Source organism: Lepidochelys olivacea, assembly GCF_965140295.1.
Source record: "Lepidochelys olivacea isolate rLepOli2 genome assembly, chromosome: 6".
NCBI classification, from domain to species: Eukaryota; Metazoa; Chordata; order Testudines; family Cheloniidae; genus Lepidochelys; species Lepidochelys olivacea.
The window spans coordinates 53,463,045-53,485,599 of NC_140416.1; the positions used below are offsets into that span (position 1 = coordinate 53,463,045).

General features: G+C 48.4%; 1 protein-coding gene across 2 annotated transcripts in view; it reads right to left on the reverse strand.

Moving 5' to 3' along the window:
* Positions 1 to 424: 424 nt before the first annotated feature.
* Positions 425 to 22,555, reverse strand: part of ALX4 (ALX homeobox 4) — a 70,396-nt gene continuing 48,265 nt past the window's right edge. For both annotated transcript variants that reach the window (XM_084632306.1, XM_084632307.1), the window contains 2 exons: positions 15,636 to 15,764; positions 425 to 7,993 (listed from right to left, as the gene is read on the reverse strand). In XM_084632306.1, coding sequence (XP_084488432.1) covers positions 7,670 to 7,993; positions 15,636 to 15,764 — 453 coding nt within the window. In that variant the 3' untranslated portion in view covers positions 425 to 7,669. The remainder of the gene's footprint in view (positions 7,994 to 15,635; positions 15,765 to 22,555) is intronic.

A 22,555-nucleotide genomic window follows, 5' to 3' on the forward strand; every position in this document is an offset into this window, starting at 1 on the left:
ATTAGTTATTGCTTTAGAGGGTTTGATCTCCCCCAGCAGAAATAATTCCTCATACTATGCAGTGGGAATAGTATCACCCGCTTACCTCTGATCATGCTCTCCAGTTCACCTACTACCAGCCACGTTAAAGTGCACTCTTTGTAGGTGCGAAAAGCACTCACTAGCTTTAAGTTTGCCTGTGGAGTATTGCCAGGGCTGGGTTTTGGCTGCTAACAATCTCTTTGTGTGGGGGTCGAGGCAGCAGTCCTATGAGCTGCCACCTGTTGTTAATCTAGCACCGGCTAATCCATTCTGCACTGTGTCAGCAGTTCAAAAGGGCACTGTTAGAATTTTTTGCCAACTTCAATTAATGTGAGATTTTGGAGGCCCCCTCTGATCGCATTTCATCTGTCATGAAGTCAGGAACAAAACAGACAGATTCCAGTTGGGAGGAGAGAAGAGAAGGAGTTTATTGCAAACAACAACAACAACAACAGTTGGGTCTCCTCAGACAGGGCTGTGAGTAATTCAGTTCATTTTGACTCCTTTAAAAAAACACTGGCACCTAGATATTCCAACCCCTCCCACCTCACAAAAAAAAAAAAAAAAAAAAAGTTCGAAGTGCAATAACTTACTCCCAAAATCATTCAAAAAGAACCAAGATGCAAAGCGGTTTGTTCTTTTTTTAATATTACACTGTAACAAACTCGTAATACATGTCTGTATACGCAGTAAAATTGTATGGCACAAACCTCACATTGCAATATCTTTTCATGATTTTTTAGTCATTTTTTTCCTGAACTTTTTTTTTAATTTTATTTTTTTAATATATTCTACCCCAGGCTGTTAAGCTAAAAAAAAAAGTTGCGTTTATACAAGGTTACAATATTTTACAGCAAGGCCAATAATATTGATTGAGGTTTGTTTTCCTTCTTTCTCCTTCTCTCCCATTCTCTCTTTCAAACACTGCACACCTAAACTGATATATTATTATACATTGAAAACTGTCCTTCAAAATCAGTAGTATAAAAGTCCTAGCTCTATCTATGGATCTAGCTATGTGGGATTGGGTGGGTAATCATGTTACCAGCAAAGAGTTACTAGGGTATAAGGTCGGTCTTTCACCGCCCTGCAGTACCATCAGCAGAGTTGAAACTGCCGGAATGAGTTTCAGGCTGATTCTGCCCCAGTTCCCATTTGGGTTTAATCCTTGATTCAATCTGTTTGCTTTTCACTATGTCAGTCAGAACAGCAAAATAAACACAGTCCTGCACGGCCGTTTGATTATTTTTGCAGCCCTTTCCAGGAAACTACCTTTTCGCCTTTGTTTGTTTTTAGAGTGTTTTACAACATACTGTGATGTCTGGGTGTATGCTGTCAAAAAGGAACACATGGAAAAGACCCCCCCCCCAGACACAGACACGCTCTGCACTGTATGTACACATCTGTACAATGCACACTATCCAGATACACACTGACCACATACAGATACAGTGGTATGTACACACAACACACATTGCATATGTATACGTGCAGGGCATTCATGCTTTACATACTGTACATATACAGTATGCATACAATGCACACCCCTCCCACCCATGTCTTGGAACATATGGACATATTTACACATGGATACACACGCGCGCACACACACACACACACACACTTTTCTCTCTTGTGTTTTATTATCTAGACACGACCGGCCAGACTCTAGCTCTAGGACAACAGGTCAAGCAAATTCTCCTTTGACTTGACATTTCTGCCCGCTGTTCCAGGGAACTAGCAATACAAGAGCCTGAGAGATGAGTCTCTGAATTCATAGCACATTTTTAAAGGAAACAACACAAGCACAGCAGCTGGCTTAAGGGCCTATGAGGAGCTTGGCCAAGAGGAGTTTTGGAACCTGCTGGGTGGAAGGAAGCACGTCCTCTTGCCTCAACACTCACCTATGCACACAGCCCAGTGGTCTCTTTAAGATGCTTGTTCTGTGACCGCAGAGTGGCGTTTCATACCCTTTCAGAGACCTGCAAATTCCATGTGACAGAGCTGGAGCAAATGCATCTCCATGCCCTCTAGAGTGGGATTAGGGTAAAGCGCAGTGGTTCTTGAAGTGTGGTCTGTGGCAGCCCTTCCTGGTGACTGGCAGAGGACAGCAGTCCGCAAGCCAAGCAGTGGGGGGACAGGCCTGGGGACCAAGGGTAATGAGTAAACGTTTGCAAGTTGTTACAGAAGCATTTCTACTCCCAACAAAGCTGTTCTGCCAGGCACCTGGGTCGCGATCTATACTCCGCTGCTTGTAAAACCAGCTCTGAAAACCATGCTGCTGTTGCTCTCAATTTTGCCCATTCCCATTTCCAAACCCCAATGTCCTCCCCCTCTTGTGTTTCTAATGATGGTGGAGCAAGGTGGTGGCTGCTGTTTACATCCCTCTTGGTGGCATGGCTGGATGGCCGCAGTCGCTGCTGTTCAGGGGAAAGTTTTGTAAATCGACTGCCTCTGGATACTAGCAGCAAGCACAGGGGACAGCAAACCCCCATTGCGGGCAGTGGGCCGAGGCCCCAAGAGGGAGATGCCTCTCCTGCTCACTATACACAGCTGTTGAGCTGTTTTGAAAATCCCCTCACCCGATAGTCTTGTTGTTAGTGTTGTTCCTGTAGCACCTAGCCATTTCAGTCCTGGGCCAGGGCTCTGGCATCCGAGGAGCTGTGCAAACACAGACCAAAAAGCCAGTCCCTTCCCCAAAGAGCTCACTTGTGGGCTGGTGCCTTGTGTCTCATGAACTATGGCAGGTGTGTTCTCCTTTCTAAAGGCATGGCCAGCGCAAAATCATCACAATGGCAAATTATAGTGCGGAGAAAAGCCCAAGCTAAAGGACGTATTGACAGGGTCATAAAGAGAATAAACATGCATCTAAAGGTGCCATCCTGGCACCTCAATGCAGAGGAGGCGTGAAGACTCAGCAGTGCCATTACAGTAATTAGGAAAGCAGAGTAATCTGCAGCTGGGCTAAAGGAAGCACTCGATTTTAAAATATTTGTTTTTCTAGTTAATTTAACAGTTGGGTAAAAACAAATTCTTAAATTAACTAAAGAAATTGCTTCAGCGTAGCGCATAGACGCCTCTTTGCCTAGCTGCGAAAGTGATTTCTGATGTTTTCAAATGTCCGCACTCATTCTTTCAGCCTTACTTTGGGGCATCAACACTGGGGCCCTGTGCAGAAGTGACACGCAGATGGCAGCTGCCGTTGAGCGAGCCAGACTGAAGCAGTGGCAGGTATTGCTTAACTAACGTGCGAACACTTCATTTGGGATGCCATGTCACGTAGTCACTGTGTTTTGCTGGCTGAGGTCACAGAGCTGGGCACTATTGGTTGTTTTCAACATAAATGTAATGACTCTAAAGAATATGTTGTGCAAGGGTTTTAGGGTAAGTGAAATTTGGGGCTGAACCACCCTGCTAGTGTCATGTCTCTGCTATATGGAAAGAGTGGACAGTGCTCAGTCCCCTGCTGGATCGGGCCCAGTCCTACCTTGTGCTCCTCTAAAACTGCCTCCCTTATAACTGTCGAGATAACTCCCCCTAACAGCCCCTCTCCCCGCCCCCCGGGAATATTTGTCTCTCACTAGAAATGTAGCTAAGAGCAGCTCGCCTCACGTGTCCCCACTCTGCGTGTAGTGCACGGGCGTTGCCTCCCGCTGGGGCTGTTTGTAGTTCCCCTATGAGAGGCAGCTTCTGCCTGACATATAAGGAGGGAGCATGTTTGTTGCACTCTGCAGCCTTCAGCGGTAAATCATCGGCTAAGGCAGACATGTCCTGGGAACTGTCCTTACTTAGCCCAGGACCACCTCGCTTTCAGTGACAGATGTGAGTCCATTTCAGGGGAGGGGGGTGAGGGGAAGGGCACATGTTGGGCTAATGGGGGAGGAGAAGAACTGTACCATGTTCCCTTCACCCCCATGCCCCCCCCCATCAAATTCCAGCTGAAATTTATAGGCTAGGTTTGTTGTCCCCCCCAAATCTAGCATCTCTTTAGCAAACTGCGTGAGATCAGGGGCATGTAAGAGAACACTGCTCCTTTTCCAAGGCCGGGGCTCTGCGGAGCCCCAGCTGGTATGGGGAGGATAGTGTAGTCAACAGTCCCTCCAACAGCTGCTTAGTTCAGGCCGCCTGGATTTAGTGAGCCTGTTGGTGACATTAAGTAGCTGGGAGCTAGGGAGCCAGAGTGAACCACCGGGTCTGTCTTTGTCCAACAGACTCAGTAAGGGATCCTCTTTATAGTCATCCCAGCTGGGTCCTGTCTCTTTTCTTCTCTACAGGGCAGTGGGTGGCAGAAGCACTTTTCAAATCACAGAGGGCTGCTCAGTCTGGCTGAGGGGGTTTGGAGTGGCCGCTAGATCTGCCCCAGCATCACACTGGGGGCTTGGCTGTTAGATTTCTGCTTAAATAAGGTTATTTTAAAAGGTTTTTTGTAAAACCAAGTAGCAATGGGCGGAGGAAATGAAAACAACAACCAACGCAAGCCGGCTCTAGGGCAGGAGAAACAGAGGGTGAAAGTGACCAGACCAGCAATGTTGATGATGCAGAGTGAGGGGCGAAAACTAAATGAGCTGCAACAGTGGGGAAAAGTCAATTTGGGCCCCAGTCCTTCCACTGGAGCCTGTGGCTCTGCACAAGCCCTTGGAACCATCTACCTGGATTCTACTCCACGCTCCGGACCTTTAGAGGTTAAAAATCCTTTCCATTTTTATTAGAGAAAGGAGCTTTTACTGACACTAGGTGGGGGGGGGGAGGTGTTGTATTGTTTTTTTTGTGGAAGAGGGAGTTAAAATGTGTTTGTTTGTTTTTTAACCTCGACGTTATCTCTTTAAAACATACATGAAAACTGGAGAAACTTTCAAGAAGGGCTTAAGTTCTCCCCTGTGACTCTGTCTGATGTGGTAGGCAGCCTTGTTTCAGCAAGTTGAAAACGCACGCAGGGACCATGTGCCTAATCCAGCAGTTCTCAAACTGGGGCGAGACCTCAAAGTGGGTTGTGACCCTGTTCTAATGGGGTCACCAGGACTGCATTAGACTTGCCCCCCACCCAAGGCTGAAGCCCTTAGGCTTTGGCGGCCCCCGCGGTGGTGGTGCTCAGGCAGGCTCAGGCTTCAGTTCCCACTCCTGGGGTTGTGTAGTAATTTTTGTTGTCAGAAGGGGGTTGCAATGAAGTTTGAGAACTGCTGGCTGATCATTAAGCTAATCTTCCACCCTGAGGCACAACTCCTGTTCATCCTTGGCTGACATAGACTCATTATTACACATGGACTTCTGGATACATGCATGATACCTCCCTCACTGAGTGTGGGGGAAAGCTTCACTTAGAATTCTACTGACCCCAAAGACTTTTGAGGAAAAAAGAGACAGAAGTATTAGTTTCACTTAGTCTAATAAATACATGTGAATGTTAGATCTAATATAGGTGTATTATTTATATAGGGCACAGCAGTGTGCTAGGCAGTACATAAATAATAATATATACACATAGCCAGAAACCTGAATTTTGGAAGTAGTTTCTTTGGAGACAGTCCAACCATTATGAAACGAGACTCTGAAAAGAACCCTTAATACTCCCAAATGAACTGACTTCCTAGCACCCAGAGACAAGGAGTTATGGCAGTGTCTTTCATTGGACCAACTTCTGTTGGGGGGAGAGACTTGTCTCTCCCCCCAACAGAAGTTGGTCCAATGAAAGAACCTCACCCACATTGTAAAACCAAGTAGCAATGGGCGGAGGAAATGAAAACAACAACCAACGCAACAACCAATAGCCTGGGACCGACATGGCTACAACAACACTCCCTGTTGCCCCTAACATGCTGGGCCAAGTTCATCCTGATTTAATGCTCCGAAAGTTACTGGACTTGCACGTGGAATGAAATGAGCCTCCATGTCACATGGGATAGCCAGGTCCGCCATAGCTCTTGTGACAAAGAGAGAGATGAAGCTATGATGCAGCTTCTCTTTCTCATGAGCCAAGGTGCCAAAGCCAGCTGCCCCTAGCCAATGCTGTTTAACATCATCTCTTGAGGCATGTGCATGTGTTACATACACTGCCAGAATTACCCCGTGCTGTTTCTAGTGCTGCTTCAACTATCCATGGCTTTAAGCAGTGGTGCAATGGGAGCTTCTGAGACTATCCCTGGCACCACAGACTCCATGGAAAGGTTGGGAAGAACTTGGCCTTGCAGGGGAAAACTCGTCCAACCGTTTACAGTTTAACTTTGAATAGTTAATGCAGCCCCAGGTAACAGGAAACAAATAGGAACCACAGAGAGAAATCAAGAAGTGCCATTGACTCAAAGGACACAGAGAGCCCAGGGAGGTTCTGCCCATCTGCACCCTGCTGACCAGCGTTTCAGAGGATGCACACTGGAGGCCACTGCCCCGCAACTGCATGCTGTTCCGTAGAGGATGGTAGTGAAGTGACAAGGGATCATTCCGTACATACGGACGTCAGGACAGCAGCTGCATGTGCGTGGGGGATTCCATCACACATGAAAGCCAACAAGCAGGGTCGCATGCTAGTGCCTGAGTTGTAATTCAAGGGAACCTCCCTTCTGCTATGAAGAGCAACAGACCCATGCTGGGCAGGGCCCACATAGCAGCTGCACTTATACAGTTGCTAGCTGTAGGTAGATGCCAGTAACTGCTGACCCAGTAAACACCTCTTAAAAGAGATGGAAGATTAAAGGCCTGCCATTCCCTCCCTGCTGTGGACCTGTGCTTACAAACCAACTAATGCCAGCTATTTCCTAGACGGGGCGAAGGAACCTTAGCTTATTGGGTGCTAATCCCCCTCTGAGCACCTAAAAGGCAGAGAAGCTGCTATCTCCCTTAGGGAGCCTGAATGGAGGTGAGTGAAGTAGGGTGTAGCTGATTGTCTTAGCCTGTAACTTCAAGCTTTTCCAGCAATGGTGGTACTTAGCTCTGTAGGGAAAGACATGCCATCCCTTTCCTCATCCTCCCTTAGCGTCTCTGCAAGTCCTTGCTTCAGCTAAGCTTGTGCAACACGGAGAGGAACCAGGGCAGGAGTCAATGAGGGTAATTTCTCTTTCTTTTGGACCAAGATTCTCCCCCCAGCTCTATTGCAAACTCAAATCGCTAGTTGTGACTCCTGCTAGGAGGCCAAGAGTGATGGCCCTGCGGCCCCCTCCCCCGCCACCAGGAGGTGCCTCCTTGCTGGTGCCAGGCATCACCCCCCACACTTGTTGCCTGTATGGGACAGAATAAAATGGATTAGAAACAACACTTCAACACATGGGTGGAGGGAGGGGGAAATCAACTGAAAATGATGGGCGGTTGATTGGAAAGTCCGCTCTGGCACGGGGAGAAAAATGCCCTGGTCATTGGCAAACGCAAGCATGACAGTGAAAGGGAAACGCCACCTGTTAGAAGAAAACACAAGTCTAGCTGGGATAGGAGCGATTCCGCCACTTCCTCTTATCCTGCTTGAGCACAGGAAGCTGGGAGCTCCCTGTGTGTACGTTTGAAACACTCCACTTACGGTAAGGTACGTGTTCGCTGTAGCTAAAAGTGCTGCATTCGGCTCCCCAAGGAGGCAATGGCTGGCTTGAGTCCAAGCGGAGGGTGGGTTTTTTTGGCTGTCCCCGTTTGCTCTGTCAGTGTCTTGAGGGCGTTGGCTGCAGCCCTGTCATGTCGCCCAGGAGATGGCAGCACTGTGCTCCTTTGCCTTCATCCTCAGGGCCGCAATGCTGGAGGTTTTGCGGTCAGGCTCGCCGCCCAGCTCGTAGCCATTGATGCCCGGGCTGATCCCAGCGGTGCCAAAGAGGCTGCCCATGTGAGTCTGTCCCACGTGGCTGCCAGGGCCGGAGACACTCAGGAACTCGGAGACACCACCAGCTGCATGGGGGTGTCCGTGGGGGGACATGCAGGAAGGTACTGTGTCACAGGGGACCACGCAGGCGGGCACGGGGGAGGCGGTGCCATTGTTGCCAATCCAGGATGGGTTCTGGATCTGAGGGAGGAAAAGGAACCACAGTGTTAGCTCCTGGGCAGCCCTGGAGATGGAAGAACTGGTACAGTACAGGGAGGAACAGTCCTGGCTTCTGTCGCCCCCATGGGCCTCCACCCTGACCCACAGGGGCCCCCTCTAGAGGGGAGAGGGACAGTCAGGGTCTGTGGCCCAGTCAGTCCTCAGTCTCCCAGCTGAGACCATTAGCAAGGGGGCCAGCTAATGCAAGCTGTGCTGTGGACACCTGGCCACCAAAAACTGGACTGAAAACCATCAGCCCATTTCACAAGGGCCCCAAACAGCCATTGCATGAGAACAACTTGCAACCTGGGCCAAGCTGGCCTAGATTTGAATAAAGACCTAGAGGGAAAATGTGCTGTGTCTATTTCCAGTCCCCACAGCCCTTCATTTTAAACTCCACTTAATGCAGCTTGACATAATATACTGGGTACAGCCAGAAAATTGCTCCCATGACCCAGTATACACTGAGCACCTGCTGACCATTGGAATGGGTTAGCTTGAAAGAACATGTGAGCCATGGGAATGAAAGGGCTAAGAGCACAAGCAACATCGGCAGCCCTCTGGCGTCTGGCAGCTGCTGTTCCTGGGTTGGTTATGAGCACTTGGGACTGTCAATCCTGCTGGCCAGGTAATAGGGTTGAAAGAAGGCCCGTTAGCCACGAACTTGGTGTAGGTAACCCCCGAGCAAGGGAAAGGTGTAAGAGCAGAGGGGGAGAATTCTTAAATGTGTGTGGGGAGTAAATCCAGTTCTGTGTTAAGGAACATTTTCCAGAGACATTGGGTGGGTGTGTCTGGATTCATACAGAGCATCCCCCAGCCAGGAGACTCATGAGTGAAGGAGTGAGTGCCATATTAGCCTCAAAACCACCTGAGCTGAAGTTGGGCCATGCTGTTTTGCTCAGTGAATAGGGATACTAGCTAATCCCAAGATGCTTTACACCATGGGGATGGGTTCCTGGGTTTGGGGAGAGGCTGCTGAAGAGGAGAGGACAGGGAGCACTGAGTGGTCCTCCTGAAGCACCCAGCCTGCTTCTGGGACATTTCCCTCCTGACCTGGCCTGTGGGAAAGGCTTGCCCCAGATTCTACACTTGCTGGGTCTGCCCTACCCAGGGAAGCAGCAGAGCCCAAGAAGTTAAGCCAGGTACTTCCTGCTGTGGAAGCCAGAAACAGTCGTGTGCTGAAGGTGTGGCTGGTGAGGGAGCCGAGGCAACTGGGGAGAAGGTGCTAGGGAGCAACGCTTCTCAGCTGTCTAAAGTGCAGGCTAAGGAGCTGAGAGGGGCTCCCGTTGTGGTGCTAGGCAGGTGGTTTGCAGGGAGGAGGAGGGAAATGGGACCCGAGTCAACTCTCCTTCCTCCCTTCACCTGAGAAATTTGACGGACAGGTTAAAATGGCAATATGACATAAGGTCTCAGATCAACAATGAAATGCAGAGGAATCTGCTCTATTGGCATCAAGTCCATTCCTAGCAGGCTGGTTGGTGAAAGTGCTCAGTCAAGTCATCCATGCAACCACGCAGTGTGCACGTCACACCAGGCGTGGCACATGGGTGTGCTAATAATGCTAATTCAGTAGCTGTACTCTTTTATCACCACCTGGATCGTCCCTGGCCTCTTTCATCTTCCAACTTCCACAGAATTTCCTTATGAATTGACTAATGAACTTACCTTAGCTAGGGAGAGAAGCTTCCCTTTTTGTAACATAGGCATGAAATGATCAAACTGAAGGGGGGAGAGGTTGTGTTCATATGTCCGGAGATTTTGTTCAAATTAAAGAGGGGCGTCAAATTAACCAGTGCATTGGTTAAGTGGAAGGCTCCGTAGACTTCAGATGATATCTACATAAATCAGGAAGGCTTATCAAGTCAAGGGAAAGAACAATGACATCCTGAGCATTTGCTAGCAGGCTCATAGTTTTCAGAGGATTTCCCAGTGCAACTGACCCCAGTCTCAGAATTGGCTACTATTAGGTGCTATGCACTAGGTTCATCAGACAGCAGATCACTGTGCCTTTACTTGAGTGCAGGGTATTTACCCTGTAACAAAGAATGACACCACAAATGCCTAAAGCAGCACAAGGAGGTCAGCTCTCTGCCCTGCTATAGATGTTAGCAAGGTCACTACTTGAGGCCAAGGAAAAGCAGAACCTAGAATGCTGGTTTATGCAGGGAAAAATGTTTGTGGTCATTCTTATGTCCCAGCAGATTGAGAGCACTCTAAAAACAAATTACACAGCCTCCATAGGAGGTACTGTCTGGGGATCCTCAGAGCATCCAGTAGATCCGCAAAGTCCTTTCCCAATGTGCACTGGGCTCCAGCTGAAACCTGCAATAGGTTCTCTGAGATAGGCTTCTTTGGCTGTTCCACAGTCCTGGGCAGGAATACAGAAAGGCCATCACCAGGATATTACGTTCTCCTTTAAGTAAAGGCCCTTACAAGGCACATCTCTTCTTGGGGAATTAATTACTTATTGGTACAACAGATTATGTTTAGAAGTTAAGCAATCCAGACCAGAAATTACTGCTCAAAGCCTGCAGGTCACATTTAGACCCAATGGAAAAGCGACGTCAGTGGACTAGCACCCATTCACACTAAATCTGACTGACAGGCATTGAATCTAGTCGATAGGGCTGCAGACTGGGACTCAGGAGACTGGGGGTCTTCTTCTGCCCTACTGTGTGATGCTGAGCAAACCATTTCACCTCTCTTCACCTACGTTTTCCTGTCCGCCCCCTTTGCCTTCTCTAGTTAGACTGCAAGCACTTTAGGTCAGAGCTTGTTTCTTGTTGTATGACTATTCAGTTCCTTGCAATGCCGTTGTAGCTGTATTAGACCTTGGATATTACAGAGATAAGGTGGGGGAAGTAATATCTTTTATTGGGCCCACTTCTGTTGGTGAAAGGGAAACTTTTGAGCTACACCAGGCCCTTCTTCAGGTCTGGGAAAGGTACGCAGAGTGTCACAGCTAAATACAAGGAGGAACAGATTCTTTAGCATATTCTACGGCAAAGTGGCTCGTTAATACCCCTGTGGTCACTGGCCAGATTGTTGTAATAAGCCATAAATCCAGTGTTTTTATTAAGCCCGTGCTTTTTAGTGTCTAGCAAAGTTATGAAAATGTAGGTGCCCATGCTCGTCTTTTGAAGATAATGTGCAGGTTTCCTTTGAGGACAAGGGTTGAGGGGTCAGATATGGAGTGATCACTTTGTGACAAGTGTGCACCCGTAGGTGTTATGTTGTTTTCATCCTTTATCATTTTTCTGTGTGAGTTCATGCAAGAGCATAGTGATGCTCTGGTTTTGCCAATGTAGTTGTTATTGTGGCATTTAGTCCATTGGATGAGGTATACCATGTGTTGTGATAGGCATAAGTAGGACCAATTAATCTTGATAGGTGTGTTGGGGGGGGGTGTTGATCATTAAAGCAGTGGAGATATGTCTACAAGTTTTGCATCTATTGTTATAGGAGGGTTTGGTGCTGCATTGAGTTTGTGGGTCCTGGGCTGTGAAGACCTTGCTTCTGATGATGAGTTTGGAGAGGCTGGAGGATTGTTTGAAGGCCAGAAGTGTGGATTAAGGAAAGACTTCTTTCAGAATGTGGTTCCCATCGAGCATAGGTTGTAATTGTTTAATGATGCCCTGCATGGGTTCCAGTGTGGGGTGATAGGTGACAATGAGGGGTGTGCAGTCAGAGGTTGGTTTTTTTTCCGATATGGAAGCAGGTTCTCTTGGGGTATTTGGGTGGCCTATTACAGGATGCGATCTACTTCTCTGGTGGAGTGTCCTTGTTTTAAGGTAGGTATCCTAGACTTTCTCCTTGAAGCATATTCTGTGATATCTGAGGGCCTGTTTGTAGATAACAGATATCTTGGGGCCTTGGGGGTGGTTACTGGATTTGTGAAGGTAAGGATGGTGATCTGTGGGTTTCTTGTATGTAGTTGTCAGTAGGGTTCTATTGCTGAAGCTGATCGTGGTGTCCAGGAAGTTGATGCTGGTGCAGGAGTGAGTGTTTGAGAGAGAACTGAATAGATGGATGGTGGAAATCTATGAGGGAGTTTAGGTCTGTCCAGAGGATGACAATATTATTGACGTATCTTAGATATACCATTGATTTCACTGTGCATTTGTCCAGAAATTCTTCCTCAAAGTGGGCCATGAAGAGGTGGGCATATTGGGGAGCGACCCTAGTACCCATGGCTGTTCCCATCGTTTGGGAGTATTACAGTTCCTGGCTCAGTTGGGCCCTGACCTTGGTTAGGGCTTCTAAGTACTAGTGTAATACAAATAGGTAATAAAGTGTTTGCAGCACTCCAGTATGCTTGTCAAAGAGACACAGGTGTGGTCAGCATGCAGTCTCTGGGACAGACCATTTCCCATTTGCTTGCCTTAATTTTTGCTTAGCATATGCAGGCTGATTAGAGAGAGAAAAGGAAACCCCTGCTTGTGCCCCCCACTCCCCAGAAAGCAAAGTCAGATTCAAGTGTCTGGCCATCTGGGATCCTGAATCTTAATAATAAAACAAAATGATACTGCAGAAGAAGAGCGGTGTTTGGCAACGGGAGGCCCTTCCTTGGGGAATAGGTGTGTTGGGCGGGTGGGGGGGAGGGAGATGAAAGAATGCAACAAGAGAAGATCCAGATGGAGCGAGAGTGTGAAGAGCCCAACATTCCACAGCCCGGCAGCATCACTGGCTTCTGTTCCACTACTGACCTTTTACCTCCTGCAAAGTACATTTTTTTAGGCTGGGGGAGGAGGTGGTGAGGAGTGAGGGAGGCGATGAAAGTACAAAGGCAGAAGAGAGAGTGTTACAAAGTGTGGTCTAGTGCGTCCTTTGCTTGAAAGATCCTTCGGTGTCTCTCAGCTGTTTAATAAGGGCCTCTTATTCCTTCCAATACAAAGGGGAAGCCAACCAAGGGGAAAGGTCAAGCACTCTTGGCCTTGATGCAGGAAAGCCGGCTTGCCGCGCTCTCCAGGAAGGCCAACCATGCATCTGACAGCTCAGGGTTGGAGGGGAAATCCCAGCAGCTGAGGGGAGCAAAAGCTCAGCTGTAAAACATCTGACCTGGCAAACCCCAGGATTTCTTGGATCCTGCATGACAAAGACTGGGTGGCTCAAGGGGACATATTGTGGCCACCAAACCCAACTACCACTGAGAGTTTGAGTCCTTCCCTTGGCAGCCTTCTGAGAACATGGGAGAGGAAGTCTGGGTCACTCTTTAGACCTAAGTGTTGGGAGATGCAGGTTTGATTCTCTGCTCTGCCACAGGCTCCCAGTGTGACCTTGGGCATGTCACTCAGGGTGGGATCCCCAACGGGACTTAGGCGTTGCAATGGTGAGTGTCATGGCAACTTGACAATCACAGGAAGAACACTGGAAGAAAGCCAGAGGTAAGTGCCTAGCCCCCACATACGATGAATGGGGAAAGATAGGCACCTAAGAATGCAATCCACAAATATCAGCACTAGGTGGGGAGCTAAGTTAGCCAACGGGAGATGCTAATTCTGCCTCCCCCACCCATGGAAGGCAAGCTGTAAGGAGATGCCTATTTCTGCTTAGAAATCCGTGAAAGGGTACCTGCTGCCTGGAGTCAGGTGGCTTAGGCACCTAAGACATTTCTTGCGGGAAACAGTTTTGTGTGCTCCACACAAAATGGCTCAAGGAGGGGCCCCCACCTTCTAGCCCAGTGGTTAGACCTCTCTCTGGGATGTGGCAGACCCAGGTTCGGTTCCCCCCCTTGCAGGCAGAGGGGGAGAAAGGATTTTAACAGGGGTGTCCCACCTCGCAGGAGCGTGCTCTAACTACTGAGCTATGGGATAGTCTCATGTGGGGACTCCCTCAATCTATTCTGATGATAAATAATGAAAGAATGGTTGGAGCAGGGGGACTGGAGCCTGGGTCACCTCCCAGATGGGTGTCCCAACACTGGACTAGGGAATTATCTTCTCTCTCTCTGTCTGGTCCAATGACTATTTAAGTATTTATCCATAGTGGAACAGTCAGTGGGCCAGAGGGAGACAGAGTGTGAGAATAACTCTGGGCTTTGAATGGGACCTGATCTGGCAGGCAGCCTCTGAGCACATCTACGGGATTGGGCCCAGCATGCGACTTAAGTGGCCAAACACCTGTCTTCCCCCGGTTTATGAATTGCTCCACAGCTTAGGTGGGAGATAGGCATACGGGCACTTAGAGGCAAGCAGCAATGCACATGCTCAGAGTCAGAAACACAAGCCCCAAAGGAATTTTTACCCTGAAAACTTAGTCACTGAGTGAGTTTATGGTATCTAATGGACTTGATGGAAATTTTGTGGACCACAGTGGAGCCAAAATAGGAACTTAAGTGACTAAAACAGGGGCTTAGGTGCCTATTGGGGTTTACTTTTGTGGCTCCTACTCTTAGCCTCTTGGTGCCTTTGTTCCTTATGGGTAAAATGGGGGGTAATAACATTTTCCTATCTCATAGGGTGTTACGAGGATAAATACATTGCCAATTATGAGGTGCTCAGCTGTGCTGCAGGGGGACATACAAGTATCTAGCTAAATGGAGAATCCCTGAGCAGGGTGTTTGGTGTCTCCTCCTGCCTGAATATATAAGAAGGCTACATCAGGTGATATCACGGAGGGACAAGCTTGTCCTGGGAGATTGAAACAGATGAGAAGCCTGCGCCTAATGACTCCTACTTGATTCAGGCAGGGACTAGTGTTAAAAGGGAAGGGACATCTGGAGAATTTGTTTAAGGGTCCAGTCACACCTTTTCTAAACCAATTAAATGTTTTCAGGAGCTAAAATATCCAGGGATCAGAACAGAATATAATTTAAGAACTGAATAGAACAGAATTGGAATGAATGTAGTGTGGCCAATGAAGCATTGTCCTTGCTGCTTGGTGTCGGGTTGGTCTTGGTGTCGCCCCTAGGGGAGGCTGAAAAGGACAGCCCTATATTAGGGCATGGGAAATCTAGATCAACCTGCCCACTCTTAAGAGCTGGGGAGAGCTGTGTAATGATAATTATTATCTATGTATTGATTTGCATTACGGCAGCACTTTGGGGTAGAATCCAGGATCAGGAACTGACAGTGCTAGGTGCTGTACAAACACCAAGACCGTCCCTGCCCCAGAGAGCTTGCAATCTAGGTTTCTGACAGGACATGAGAAGCCAACAGGGAAGACAAATGAAGGGGGCAGTGGGAAGTACAAGTTAACAGCAAGAGGAGCAGAATTAGCCCAGTAGACAGTGGCTTCACTGCACCACTTGCATAGCAGTCATCAGCTGCCAGTGTTTTGTAGGCAGCACCACAGAGGTAAGTCTGAAAGAGGATGATGTATAGCTCCACACTGTGCTACCCCAGACTGTGCCTGAGATGCTCACAGGGTCAGTACAGTTTGTCTTTCAGCAGAAGGACCGACTTATTGTGGGAAGCACAAGGGACTATGAGTGAATGTTGTGTCAGGCATCTGTTGCCCAGACACTAGAAGTGACTCTGGTCTCGGCCCACTACCTCCCAGCGGGGCCAGCATTGCCCCAGTGCATCACAATGATGGATAGCCTCAGGGTTAGGGAGGGGGAGACTGAAAGAAGCTGAACAGGGCAGTCAAGAGGCCGGAGTGGGACAGGGCAGGGGACACTCACCTGGGCGTAGTTCTCTGCTCTGGTTAGGAGGGGCAGCTCATAGGCCGTTGAGAAGTGGGTGCGAACCTGCTGCATCTGACCAAAGCGCTCTCGCTTCCTCCATTTTGCCCGTCGGTTCTGAAACCAAACCTGAGGGGACAAGCACAGACGGCAGAGATCAGAGAGGATGGGAGCAAGGAGTGAGCTCAAAGCACCTCCAGAGAGAGTGGGGGGTAGAGCTCCCAGAACACCAGCCTGGGGAGACTTTTGGCAGATAACACCTCTTGTGCTATACCCAGAGTGCTTTGCAATAGAAGTCCCAAACCTAACTGGGGCCAAGGGACAATTTTCGATTGTAGGCATGTCAACATGATGCCAAGTGCCCACACGCAGTTGCACAAAGGCCCAAATCCTCAAAGGTATTTAGGTTCCTAACTTCCGTTGATTTCAATACAATGGAAGTGGGCCCCAAATCTCAGTTCTAGATATCTAGTCACCCACTTGAGCTCCCATATAAGGCAACGGGGCACCCCACTTACTGCTTGCCCTAGAATTCGGTGAATCAGAGTCTCTTGTTTATTTTTGGCTAGATGCAATTTCTTACCTGCTAAAGTAAAAGAGATGCTGTTGAGACGAATGTCCCTGCATCACTGATAAGTCCCTGCCCAGAGATTAGTCAACTGGAAAGAATTTTAAAATCTGTTTTTTTCTTTGTATCAATAATCCGGTGTGGTTTCTTTCAGCACCTTCATCAGCTCAGAGAAAGACACTAGCCCTGTCATTTTCACTTTCTGTTCAGTTTCATTCCAGGTGTCCCATGGCTGCTGATCCCACTTTCTGACACTCTGGGGAAATTGTAAATCCCCCAACAAATTGTTTTCACAAAAAATAGATGGAAACTTCCCTCTTCCTCGAGGATCCCAGTCCTTGAGAACTGAGCTTCCTCCTAAGATGAAGGGAAGTAGGAAACACTTCCTAGTTCACGAGGGAAGAGAATCTCCTCTACATTTACAGAGCTGAGATCTGGGTTTTTCCATTGTTGGATCTTTCTGATGTAAGGGATTCCTGTGTGAGCCATAGAAATCCACTGAAAAAATTCCTTGAATGAAAGCAAAAGCATAGTTGTCTCATGTATAAACCTGGTATTATTTTTACAGTAGGGCAGAGAGATCCAATGGAAATTATGCTGATCCAGGAGTGACGAAACTTGGATTCCAGTCCTAGCTCTGCTACTGACTCTCTGTGACCTTGGGCATGTCCTATCCCCTCTCTATAAAGATGATAATCCTGACCCACCTCTCCTGGTTGCTGTGTATATTAATTCATTCCTATTAGGTGAGAGGTGCTGTATAAAAGTACGTAAGAGCTCAACAGCCCTGGAGTCTCAATTCACAGAGGCCCCTCCTGGCAGTCTGCCCCCTACACAACACTTCAGGGTTCCCCCCTGCCATGCCACTCCAATTTGTCCCAGCTGCCCCTCTGTCATGATGGAAGGGCAGCTGGACCAAATTTAAGGGAATGGTGTCATAACCTGGTTTATGGGGGTCACAGTGCCACTCAGGTTTGGCTCAGCTACTCCTCCATCGGGGGTGCCTGGGCCAAATCTGTCACCCTAGCATCTTCCTTGTTTGCCTGTAGCTAGTGCAGCCTCTGTCAGTTCATGTACTTAGCTACTGATCAGGTAGCGGTAATGCCAGCTTCTTCCATACTGCACCCCACTGCCTGCCACACGAGACGCTCTGCATTGGGGCTGTGCTGGGCAACTTCTAACAAGCCTCAGTTGGGCCAACTGATGTTTTTGCCCATGATCTCAGCATAGCCCTAACCAAACCCTCCCTGATTTGGAGATCCTGGGAGTGAACATGAACGCTACTGGACTGTGTCTGCTTTCCTATTCCTGCCCTGATAGCTCCTTCAGCTGAGCTGAATTGTCACCCTCTGGATCAAAGGATCAGCAATGGGGATCAAATGAAGATCTTCAATAAATAGACTGTTTGTTGGTGCCAAGTTCCGAGTATAGATCTGGGACCCAGGAGATCGTGAGTTTTAATCCCGGCTCTGACAATGGGTAACTCTAGGGTCTTGGGTAACTCACTAATCTCTCTGCCTTAGTTTTCTCATTTGTAAAGCTCCATGAAATGTAGTGGGCACTTGCTTCATGCTTAAAAGTGCTCAGTCAGTATTATTATCACACATCCCTTATTTTACAGCTGTTTATGGAGGTTTAATAACTACTTAGCTGAAATCTAGTTGTTCAGGTCTTGTCTCAGCAGTGGGAAACCTCAGACCCTGATTCTGATCTGACTTTTTCTGACTGCACATCAATGTAACTGCACTGACTTCATAGATCCCAAGGCCAGAAGGGACCATTTTGCTCATCTGTTCTGACCTCCTGTATGATAGAGGCCATTGAACTTCCCCACACTAATTCCTAGAGCAGAGATTTTAGAAAAACAGTCAATCCTGACATACAAATGGTCAGTGACGGAGAATCCAACACAGCCCTTGATCAATTGTTCCAATGGCTCATTACTCTCACTGTTAAAAATTTAGAAATTATCACTTTATATCCAGTCTGAATTTGTCTAGCTTTAACTTCCAGCCATTGGCTCATGTTACACCTTTCTTTGCATGACTGAAGATTGAACAGCCGATTATCAAATATTTGTTCCCCATGTAGATATGTGATCATGCCACCCCTTAACCCTCTCTTTGTTAAGCAAAATAGGTTGAGTTCTTTGAGTCTATCAGCACCAGGCAGGTTTTCTAATCCCTTAATCATTCTCATGGCTCTCCTCTGAACCCTCTTCAATATATCAATTGTCTTCTTGACTTGCAGACACCAGAATGGGACACAATATTCCAGCAGTGGTCACAGAGGTAAAATAACCTCTCTACTCCAATTTGAGATTCCTCTGTGTGGGTAGCCAAGGATCACATTAACCCATTTGGCCACAGCATTGCACTGGGAGCTCCCGGTCAGCTGATTATCCACCACAACTTCAATGGAGTCACTCATGTTTTACACCTGTAAAGCCCGTTCCTGTGTGTTCAAAGCCTCCTGAAGCTGTGGGTCAGTGAAACGCATCCATCAAGAGCTGCTTTGAAGGGCTCTGACAGATGCATGCAGTCACTAGGGGCAGGAAAGCCCAGGTCAGGCTGGCGCATGAAAGGAGCTGCCAGGAGCTACATGGCAGCTCAGGGAGCATTTAGCGTTGACTGTTCAGTCAAGTCAAAGGCAGGCTTGGGGGAGAGAACCAGCTCTGTTGCTTATGAGCCGATCTCCTCACCATGTGGTCTGGGGATGGGTTAGAACCTGTCAGTGGGACAGCAGGGAGATCACTCACATACATGCAGTGGCATCTGCAATGGAGCCTGCTAGCGGCAGCTCTGTCAGCGGACAGCTTCCCATTTAGGGATAGCCTGCATCCTGTGCAGCAATTAGCAACCCCCCACCCCCTCCAAAGGTAGGAGGTTTCCGGGAAGTAATGAAATCAAAGGGGGCTCCGAAATATAGCGAGAATGCTGCATTTGAATAATATCCCAGTGGAACAGGTTTGGGGCCCCAGGCATCTGTCTGCTTTCTGCTAGCACTGGCCCCGCCTCCAAGCAGCCCAGCTGGAGGCCAGTCCCAGTGCTGGCCAGCTCCATAGAGCTTTGATCTGCAGATGCAGTCAGTGGTGGTGACCCTGCTACTCCCTATGCTGGGGAGACCATGCTGTGCATAGAAGATGGGTAGCAGCTAGGGGGTGTGCTGTGCACTGCACACAAGGCTGGTGAGAACATATGCCACACACATGTGCCCATCTCTGAGCACGATAAACACATATGACTGTCTCATGCAAAGTGCACATCCCCCATCCCACACACCTGAGCGCCCCACTGAGTCACAACAGAGTGCGTCCCATTCTGGCAACTCTATGCTACCCGGGACTTCCCCAGGCAAGGGAAATCCTTAAGTGTCCTGATATTCTGACTTTAGGTCTCCTTTACACTGCCAGAGCCTAGGACAGCGTCTGGCTGCTAATCTGTATGAAACTGAGCATGCTGCGGCACCCTTCAGCTTTACAGGAAAACGTCAAAGGAATAAAAACAGTGCACAGGGCTCTCTTTTGTTGTTTTGGGTCTTGAAATACCAGAGACCTTAGGTCTCTTCAGGGAAACCTCCAGCAAAACTCTGGATGAAGGTCTCACTTATGAAGTGGGAGTTTTCTGAGCCCTTTGTGGGTGGGGGGGGGGAAAGTGTTTTATTTTTAACACCGAGCTTTCCTCCCCGCTGTTTATTCAGGCAGTCAGCTTCAACTAGTGTTAACAAAACTCAAATGCTTTAAACAATCCCAGTCCCTTTGCTCTGTCATGTTTTAGTTGCTTTGTAGCTTTGGTCTTATAAACCTGTTAGGCCTCCAGTCTTCCATAGAGTCTTCCAGGAAAAACAGGGCAGATAAGACCTATAATATAACGCTCTAAGCAAGGAAAGAAAACAAACCTTTCCAGGCCTTCTCAGCGAATTCGAAAGAAACAGAAAATGGTACAAACCCAATGTACTTTTCTTAGCGGGGCACCTTTAGTAGTGAGGAGACTACAGGTCCCAGCATGCAATGTGGCCTATCCACTAGGATCAGCCAGCAGCAGTGCGGACCGTGGTCTGCAGCTCTATGCTAATAGTAGCAGTGTAGTGTAGCGTGTTCTTCACCTGCAGGCTGCATGTTGATAAGCTGTGATCTAGCACAGGAACAAATCAGTCCTGTAAAATCTATAGACTAGAATAAATGGTCTATGTCTCCATACACATCTAGCCTTATAGTGGTACATCAATCCATATACATGGATAGATATTGGGGGTAGGGGAGGCAGGGAATAGTTTGTAACAAAAAGGTCAGTAACTTCCTCCTCTCCACCCCTCTACAGTCCCCCCATTCAGCTGGTGCTGCCTGTTCTCACACAGTGGGAAAATGTTCCTCCTCCTCACAATGCTCAGCTGGGTATTCTGAACACCCCACTCCCATGCTTACATCCCCCTATGCTTCTGATGCAAACAGAAGTGATGGGGGAGAGGGGGTGAGAAGCTCAGTATAGTTAAAGGAAAGAGGGGCTCATTCTGCAGAACTGAGATCTGGATTTCAGAGCCAACCCCCACACGCTTCAACTTTCAGGGAGCAGGGGTTGGGGCTGAGGCTGGGGCTGGGCTCAGCTCTAGGGGAAGCTCTTTGGGTTTCTGGCTCCCTGTCTGTGGCTGCATTTCTCTGCCTCTGTCACTGTCCAGCTCCAGCTGTTTCTCTGTTGCAGTCCCTCACAAGCTCTCTCTCATGGTCTCTGCCTCTTGTCTATCTTTCTCTTTCTCACGGTCTCTGTCTCTTTCTCTTCCTCTCTCGCTGCCCTTTTCTCTCTCACGCTCAGGCTCACAGTCTGTCAGTGTCTGTCTGTCTCAGCTCCTCCCTTTTCAAGGCCAGGCTGTCTCCCCTTCCCTTGGTGAGGGCCACAAGCCCTTCACTTTCCAGCCTGCAAGAACAGAGCCAGAATTCATCCTTAAGCACTGAAACTGGACACCATTTTATCAGTGGCCTGGAATGGGAAATTGGAGCCTGGGATGAGAGAATTGAATAACTTGAGCTTGTTTTCATTTCATGTTTAATTTCCTGCAGGCTTAGCTCAGTCTTTCCGCTCCTTCCACCAGCCTCCCAGGGTTTTATGGGGGAAAAGGGATCAAGATATATTACCTCTTGCTTTGCTTTGCTTTTTTTATCAAGGCAGTGATTTTTGCTACAGCAGAGTTTGACATTTCCCCCTTGCTTTCAAGCCCTTGCCGCATCACAGGGTCAACACTGAAAAGATTTTCATTAACAGCCCTGCAATAAGGAGGCCTGCCCTGGGGAGGGGCAGTGGGGTGACATTCCCTGGCGCTGACCCCATACGGAGGTGGCAAACCTGAATCACAGCTACTGTCTGCTAAAGAGAAACTTGCAGCCAGTGAGAGGTATGCTCATGTGCTGGTATTGAGCTGGGGTGCACTGAATGGAGGTTGGGAGGGGCTGCATATAAGCAATTGTATGGGTATGCCTGGGGAGTGGGAGGCGCAGTGGTACATGTGTGTATACAAGTGTGTTCCTCTTTGTGTGTGCATGTGCATATGCAGGGATGGAGACTTCGCAATGGTGTGTGTGCATGCATCAGATGGGTGGGGGGGGCAATGATGTCTGTGGGTGCATTTATGTATAGGGATGGGTGTCTGACAGAAGATGTGAGCACATGTGCACAAGGAAGGAGCTGTGCACGTGTGTGTGTTTTATGGGGTGTGGTGGAGGGTCATGCAGTTGGGTTATATATTTCTCAATATATGTGGGATCAATCAAACCTCAAAGAGCCCCCTTGGGATCCTGTCCCTGGTCACATAGCCTTCTGCAGCTCTCACACCAAAGAACCAGACCAGATCCATATAAGGAAAAGTAGGTGGGACTCCAGGAGTGGGGACCTGAGGGAGGAAGCAAGGCAGGGATCCTGGGCTTGGAGGGAGAGTTGGTAACCTAGTTGCATTGATCCACTAGGTTCAACAGATTTGTCTCAGCCTCTTACACCGTACTGGTTTCAGTGGTAGGTTATTTGTGATAGACACACGCCAAGCTGCAGTGCTGCTCAAGGGGGCTCACCACCCACTTATGGGAGAGGGGGAGCAGAAGGAAATGCATAGACATGGCCAGTGGCCCTCTTTGGGGGAGCAACCTTTTGTGCCTGACCCATCATCCCTGTCCTAGCCCCGCCTTTCCTTCCCCTGCTGCCTCTGTTTCTAAGTTTGTTACCAAGCATGGTATGGGTATTTGGGTATTTCCAAGAGGGCCCAGAGACTTTAGCTTCCATGGTTCTATAATTCTGTAACTTCCTTCTGACTCCAGGAGGACCTCCATGGCCCAGAATAATTGAAGGGGGAAAAGCTATGCTGGAGGTTG